Source organism: Quercus robur, chromosome 5 (genome assembly GCF_932294415.1).
Source record: "Quercus robur chromosome 5, dhQueRobu3.1, whole genome shotgun sequence".
In the NCBI taxonomy this organism is placed as follows: Eukaryota; Viridiplantae; Streptophyta; class Magnoliopsida; order Fagales; family Fagaceae; genus Quercus; species Quercus robur.
In genome coordinates this window covers 67489615-67497181 of record NC_065538.1, presented here as the reverse complement: position 1 = coordinate 67497181, position 7567 = coordinate 67489615, and the positions used below count along the sequence as shown (strand labels likewise).

Sequence of the window (7567 nt, the reverse complement as noted above, 5' to 3'; positions counted from 1 at the left end):
AATTATTATTGTTTTCAAATAAGCCAAATTTATTTATTTTTTTATCCCACATCTAGCAAACGACAACACAGCACAAAAACTTGTTAATTGCACACATATATTCGCCTTTAGTTAACTCCACACGTGGAAGCGGTAGGCCCTCCCAGGCACAGAAAACGGACCGTTGCACATCCACCTTCGGTACACTCCCTTCTCATAACATTCAAATTTCAAAAATTCAAAATGGGTGCAATAAAGGTAAAAGCTGCCATTTTTTAAGCACACAACACAGCAGATTTCAAGTATAAAATCTTGGAATTGGAGCTTTGTTTCTTTCATTACACAATCCACACACTTTTCCATATTTTTATATCATCTTTTTGCACCATTCACCAGCTCCACCTCAGACTCCAAAACTCTTGCCAAAACTCAAATACTCCATTTGTAGAGTTCCAGAAAAGGAAACTTAGGGAAGGGCTCTCTTTGAATTTGGAACAATCAAAGAAAAATTTATATGGGTTTTGAATCTTTTGATAGATAGATAGATAGATTCTTAGATAGATTTTGTGGATTTAACAGAAAACAATGAGAGAAGAAAACCCATCAGAGAAGAAGGTGAAAACTTCCAAATTTGCAGATCAAAATCTGATACCAAAGCCTCAATCTCATAACTCAAAAGGCAATAACAATGGCAGCAACCCTTCAAAGCTGAGGTCTGCTTCTTCATGGGGTTCCCAAATAGTAAAAGGCTTCTCATCAGCAACAGACAGGAAAACCAAGGCTTCTCAACAGCCCACACTCAATGTCACAGTCCACACCAAGAAACCACAGCCACTTCTCTCGAGCTCAGACTCATCCACCAACCAAAACCAGAAGAACCCTTTCGTGCCTTCCCATTCTAGAGTCAAGCGATCGCTGATCGGAGACTTGTCGTGCTCGGTTTCCGTCAATGCGGCTCAAGTCCACGTCCATCCTCACCGGAGACAGTCGTCTCGAGATTTGTTTACCGAGCTTGAGAATTTGAGAAGCCTGCTGCAACAATCTAAGGACAGGGAATTCAAGCTACAAGCTGAATTGTCAGAATGTAAGAGAAATCCTAAGGTTTTGGACCTCGAAAGAGAACTAGATGTCAAGAGGACTGAACTGGATGATCTTGTTCGCAAAATCGGATTGTTAGAATTTGAAAAAGCTGAGAAAACAAGCCTCTCAGACCACTTATCGGAGGTTTCAAGTTCAAGGGGTGAAGAAGATAATGAGAATTCTTCTGTAACATTGTCGTCTTCTTCTACGAGTCTTGAAATGGAGGTTGTGGAGTTGAGGCGGCTCAATAAGGAGCTACAGCTTGAAAAGAGGAATCTTGCTTGCAGGCTTGCTTCTATGGACTCTCAGTTGGCTTCTCTAGCTAAGGTTTCCGAGGAGGTAATTGTTCTTTCTGAGTGATATATGTCTTGGCCTATTTGCTATTTTTTTGTTTGATTAATCTGAGACAAACCAAAGAAAGAATGAAAGATTTATATTTGTTGGTGTTTAGATATTTATCCTAGTTTCCAAGAGAACTATAATGTCGAATCGATTAAGTGTAACTTAGCTATGTGTCTCCAAGTTTGTATGAGTAGGGACTAGGGACACTAAAGAAGAAAATTTTGTAGTCAATAATCAATTCTGATGATGTCTCTCGGTACAGTTTAAGTTCAGCCTTTTTAAAATGGGGTTGTTTGAAAAAGCTTTACTGAGAAAGCGAGGTTTGAAACCACCTTAGCAATCAGGCACTTTGTCTGTTTGATTACTCAGAGGCAAACCAAAGAAAGAATGAAAGATACTCTTTTTGAGCCTTTTGTGTAATCAGTCTAGTGTGGTTTAGCTATTTATTCTAGTTTAGATGGTGAAGGGCCCAAACAATAATATGTAATTGATTAAGCATAACTTAAAATTTTGCTATGTCTTTAAGTTTGTATGAGTAGGGACAGGAGTGACAAAAACTTTGTCGTCAATTTAGTGTTATTTATCCTTGATTAGAGGAGTTGTTCATTTTTCATAAATGGAACAACATCAAACATAGAATATCAACATTCTATGTAGCTTTTCTTCCTCTGTTTTGTTGGCAACAACATAGGGTTATTATTCTTGAATGTTTCATGATGTGGCATATTGCGGGCTTGGATCTGGGAATCTACACTCACAAAAAAAAGGGTAAGGCTGTCTACCAATCACCTTTCTCCGACCACAAAAGCGAGAGCTTTGTACATTGGATATGACCTTTTAATGTTTCATTGATAGAGCCCATCTATCTAATTCATGGGCAGACATGTTTGCCTCCCCAGGAACCCGAGTGAACCTTACTAAAATTTTCTATTCCAAATAATACAGGACTACATAAATCATATATATATATATATATATTAAATCTAAGGTTTTGGTTGTGAATGAGTTTAGTTTATTCGTCATGCGCTCTTTTTTAGTGACAATCTCGTCTTTTTTATTTTATTTTACGATCCTCAGTCTTTTGCAGAAAGTAGGCAGGGGAATTAGACGTGTTCTTTGGACAGGCCAAGCTTTAATTCATTTTCCTCCTAAGAGTCCAAGTTTTAATTCATTAAATTGGTTCGCTTTTTTCCTAATTGTACTAAATCTTCTTGCTGATTACCAGAGTGACATTGTTGCAAAAATTAAAGCTGAAGCATCTTTGCTGAGACACACAAATGAAGATCTATGCAAACAAGTTGAAGGACTACAGATGAGCAGATTAAATGAGGTTGAGGAGCTTGCATACTTGAGGTGGGTGAATTCGTGTTTAAGAAATGAGTTGCGCAATTCATGCTCAACAATGAATTCAGATAAGCCATCTAGCCCACATTCATTTGAGAGGAGTGCTGAATCTGTTGGTTCATTCTCTTCTCGAAGCAATGAGTACTTAGAATGTAGTAGTGCAAAGAGATTAAACCTTATAAAGAAGTTAAAGAAATGGCCTATTTCTGACGAGGATTTACCAAATTTAGAATCGCCAGATATCCTTCTAGATAAAAGTTGGGTTGATTTGGAGGAACTGAGAAGTCCTAGGAGAAGACACTCTATAAGTGGATCCAAATGCTGTGCAGAAGAATTGGTACCAAACAAGAGAAGGCAATCTGATTGTTTTGTATGTACAAAAGACATGGAAAAGGAAGTAGAACCGTCAACTCCACAAACATATGAGTTGGGTATGATTCAAAGAGCCCAAGTCTTTGGAAATGGGCAAGAAGCTAATAAAATTTCAGTTTCTTTTGATGTTGAGAAAAGGGCATTGCGTATTCCGAATCCTCCTCCAAGGCCTACACGTTTCATTTCTAGTGGACCTAAGGAGGAATGTAACACTCAAATTCCACCACCACCACCGCCTCCTCCTCCCCCACCACCTCCAAAGTTTGCAGTGAGGAGCACTGCAGGAATGGTCAAGCGTGCCCCACAAGTAGTTGAGTTTTACCATTCACTCATGAAGAGAGATTCTAGAAAGGATTCTTCAAATGGAGGAATTTGTGATGTCCCAGATGTTGCAAATGTTCGTAGTAGCATGATCGGAGAAATTGAGAACCGATCCTCACATTTGCTTGCTGTAAGTGTTTTGCTCATTTATTTTCTTTTTGAAATTACTCATTCTTTTCTTTTTCCAGTTAGAAGAGATTTATTTGTGTTAGAAGAGATTTCTTTCTTTTTCTAGTTTAAGTTCTTGAGACAATTGGTAATTTATCAATCTCGAGGTGCAGGATTTTGATTAAATACATGATAAAAAGTCCAAAATTTTTGTTTTTTTTTTTTTTTTTTTTTTTTCGTTTTAAAAAAAAAAAAAAAAATTAAATGTCCTGCTAAACTGCTGAGAACAAGGAGAAAAGTAATAAAAACTTGTCTTCTAGCATGATGGAAGTTTCTAATCTAAGAACTGGAAATTCCTTTTCTCATGCCTTCTTGCCTAAATGAAATGTACACTTTCGGTGTTTTAAGTTCCATTTGTTACTTTGTTACTTTGTTAAGTACATCAACTAGTTTAGATATCCTTAACTCAAGGTGTGTTTATCATTTGTTATGCAGATAAAGGCAGATGTTGAGACTCAAGGAGAATTTGTAAATTCATTGATAAGAGAGGTGAATAATGCAGTTTTTCAAAAGATTGAAGATGTTGTGGCATTTGTGAAGTGGCTTGACGATGAACTTTGCTTTCTTGTAAGTAGATTGCTGTCACTGTTAAGAGTAACTATTTTGATTTCATAAAATTTTGGTTCCAAATATCTAGAATTTTAATCACTTTGGTCATTTCTCTATTCATTCATTTGTTTTAAAATGGGATGTGAATATATAATAACAGTCTCAAATGTATGCAACAATTGTATTATAGCTTTTGATACTGTTTACAAGAAAATCTCTTGAATCATGCTCTCCGAAGTTACACGTTCTTAGTTTTTAATATTTTTCTTGCAATCAATTGAAGATTCTTGTAGTCATTACATTTTAAATGTAAGGAAACAGTTACACGGATTCCATGTTGTCTTTTGCATCCTTTTTAAAGGTGGATGAGAGGGCAGTCCTAAAGCACTTTGATTGGCCAGAGAAGAAAGCCGACACATTGCGAGAAGCAGCTTTTGGGTATAGAGATCTCAAGAAATTGGAGACTGAAGTGTCTTCTTACAAGGATGATCCCCGACTGCCTTGTGACATTGCACTGAAGAAAATGGTTGCGTTGTCTGAGAAGTAAGAACCTGAGATTTTATTTTTCTCTACATTTGTATTGCTATTCCTAAATTTGTTCTTTTACTCTAGGAATGCTATATATCATACTTGAAAACTTGTAAACATCTTCTTTCTACCATCAGGATGGAGCGTACAGTCTACAACCTTCTACGAACAAGGGATTCATTGATGCGTAATTGCAAGGAATTTAACATTCCCACAGACTGGATACTTGATAATGGTATCATAAGCAAGGTAAACTTAATTGGTTGTCATTTTCATAATCATTAATCTAGTTTTCATGAGGTCTTATAATATAAAATATAAAAATTGTTCAAAAGAGAAACATATCTTAAATCAAAATCCATCAAACCATTGCAAAATCTTTATGTTAGTTTTCTGATCTGCCTTCTTCCAATAAGAGAGGTATATGAAGATGGTAGAAAAGGGACTATTACATTTTAGATCATTACACATAAAAAGTGGTGTGCAGATCAAATCTAAAGCATCTAAGGCTCCATTTGTTTTGGCGTAAAATGTTTTTCTACAAATAACATTTTCAGTGGAAATGACCAATGAGCTCTAGCTCAACTATTGCCTCTTCCCCTTAGATATTCTAGAGGGGGGCTAGATTAGGTTCAAGACCCATTAGGGTTTTTTTTAACTTACCAATAATTAAAAAAAATCAATGGAATATAATTTCGTTTCTATTGTTTTATTGCAACCTGGAAAAATGCATTGAAAATTCACAACAGTGGTGGTTAGGGTGAGGAAAGTGCTGGTGGTGGTGATGGTAGTTGCTTTGGCAAGGTAGAGGGTGGGGTGAATGGCCACCAGTTGGTGGCTGGAGATTGGTGATCAATGGGCGGTTGGCAGCAGTGGCTGTAGGTGATATGAGGGAGGTGGTAGTGGTGGAATAGAGGAGTTGAAATGGATAAGGCCATAAGGGTAGGGCGATGAAGCCAAGGCCCTTTGCCCTTATCTTTTTCTCTCTTTGTATCAGTCTCACTCAATGTGCACATGCCTGTATGCATATTTTATTATATTAACATAAGCTTACCAAAAACTAAAATTAACACATTGATTTTGGAATAACATAAACCTCTAACTGGTTCTTTAAGGCGGAACAAAAGTGGTGTCAGTCTTTATTCATCTAATAAGATTGTATGCCATATGGTGTCCAGAGATCTGTATATAAGGTCCAGGGCGCCTGTACAATCTTACATATTTCCATTTATTGCTGACCTCCACCAATGCGTTCTGTTGTGGGATTTATGGTTTAAGTATGCAATTTCCATTTGCCCCTCTATTAGCCTGCGTTTTGCATTTTATAGAATACTGAGGCTTAGCAAAATAATTGAACCATTGGATGTTTCAGATAAAGTTTGGCTCTGTCAAGTTGGCAAAGATATACATGAAAAGAGTAGCTATGGAACTTCAATCAAAGACAGCTCTGGAAAAAGATCCTGCAATGGACTATATGTTGCTTCAAGGAGTCCGATTTGCTTTTAGAATTCATCAGGTTCGTAGCATAACAATAATAGTGTTTCCTTTTACTTTAATGTCACAATATAGAGCATCTAAAATGTAACCATATGGTGCCAAAAAAAAAAAAAGGTTACAAAAAGACAAAAGAAAAAGAAGAAATCTTGTTATTTGGAAAGGTTTCTCATTATATCTTGTGATGCTTCTTGACCATAAGCAGGAGTTGAAAATTGATAGACTTCTACTGTTTCATGGGGTCAATGATGAGCCCAGATGGTGTTGTATTTCAGTTGAACTACTTAGAGTACATATTGATTCATTTTTGTTTATTCTTGATGCAGTTTGCTGGAGGATTTGACGCAGAAACAATGCATGCATTTGAGGAACTTCGCAACCTTGCTCACCTTCTTAACAAAAAGTAAAGAGGACAAAAGGAGGATAGGGAACAATCTTGGCTTACCATCTCAGTGAGCTTCATACTGAAAAAGTACATACATTTTACTGTGTGCAGTCTGGTTGGGCAGTGTGATTTGGCGTGGCTTGACTTAATTTTTGGCTGTAGAAGTTTAGCAATATAGAAACGAATTTTGTGTTTTGAGATTATACTCATTTTAAGATAATGATATCTAAAATCTTGATGAATGCAATGCACCATGATTATGTGACATAGCAAAAAGAACTAATGCTAAGCTCTAATTCAAATTCTTATACTCATTTTAAGATAATAATATCTAAAATCTCGATAATGCAATTCACATGAAAAAAATGACAAAAAAAAAAAAAAACTAATGCTAAGCTCTAATATAATATCTAAAAATTGAAATATAGTATTTATTGTTACAACTTACTATGCTCTTGTTGAACCACATAAACTTAGCATTTCGTCCATTTTGGTTCATTTCGATCTATTTCAATTGTAAAATTTATTAGTAAATAATTAAATGAAGTCATTTACGCTTGTTAAAATTAATATTTATCAAAAAATAAAATCTTTTAAATAATGCATCTTATGAATGTTTTCATTTAATGTTTTAATAGTAAAAAGAACATTTAAATGAAATAGTTTACTAACTAAAAAATTTACTCTCACACCAACAATGTAATAAACAAATTCTTAATTATTTTTTAGTAATAATGTTGTTAGTACAAATTTTATTACATATAAGTCTTACAAATCTTTATAATATTTAAAAGTTAAAATGTAGGATTTATTATTGGTATACCTCGTTTGAGTCACATCACATCAACTTAACATTTTAGTCCAATTAGGCCCATTCAGTCCATTTCGGTCCCCTTTAGTCCATTTCAGTCCTTGTTGGTCCACTTTTGCCCATTCAATCCATTTTGGACTAATTGGGCCTTAAATAGATTTTTTTTTTTTTTTGGGGGTAGGTTTCCTTTTTTT

The 7567-nt window shown here is 35.5% G+C and overlaps 1 protein-coding gene across 1 annotated transcript; it reads left to right on the top strand.

Moving 5' to 3' along the window:
* Positions 1 to 282: 282 nt before the first annotated feature.
* LOC126726783 (protein CHUP1, chloroplastic-like) lies at positions 283 to 6827 on the top strand. Its single transcript, XM_050432136.1, has 7 exons — positions 283 to 1398; positions 2627 to 3568; positions 4042 to 4173; positions 4517 to 4698; positions 4821 to 4932; positions 6056 to 6199; positions 6504 to 6827. The coding sequence occupies exons 1-7, from the start codon at positions 565 to 567 to the stop codon at positions 6582 to 6584; spliced, it is 2427 nt and encodes an 808-aa protein (XP_050288093.1). The 5' UTR covers positions 283 to 564; the 3' UTR covers positions 6585 to 6827.
* The last annotated feature ends 740 nt before the right edge of the window (positions 6828 to 7567 follow it).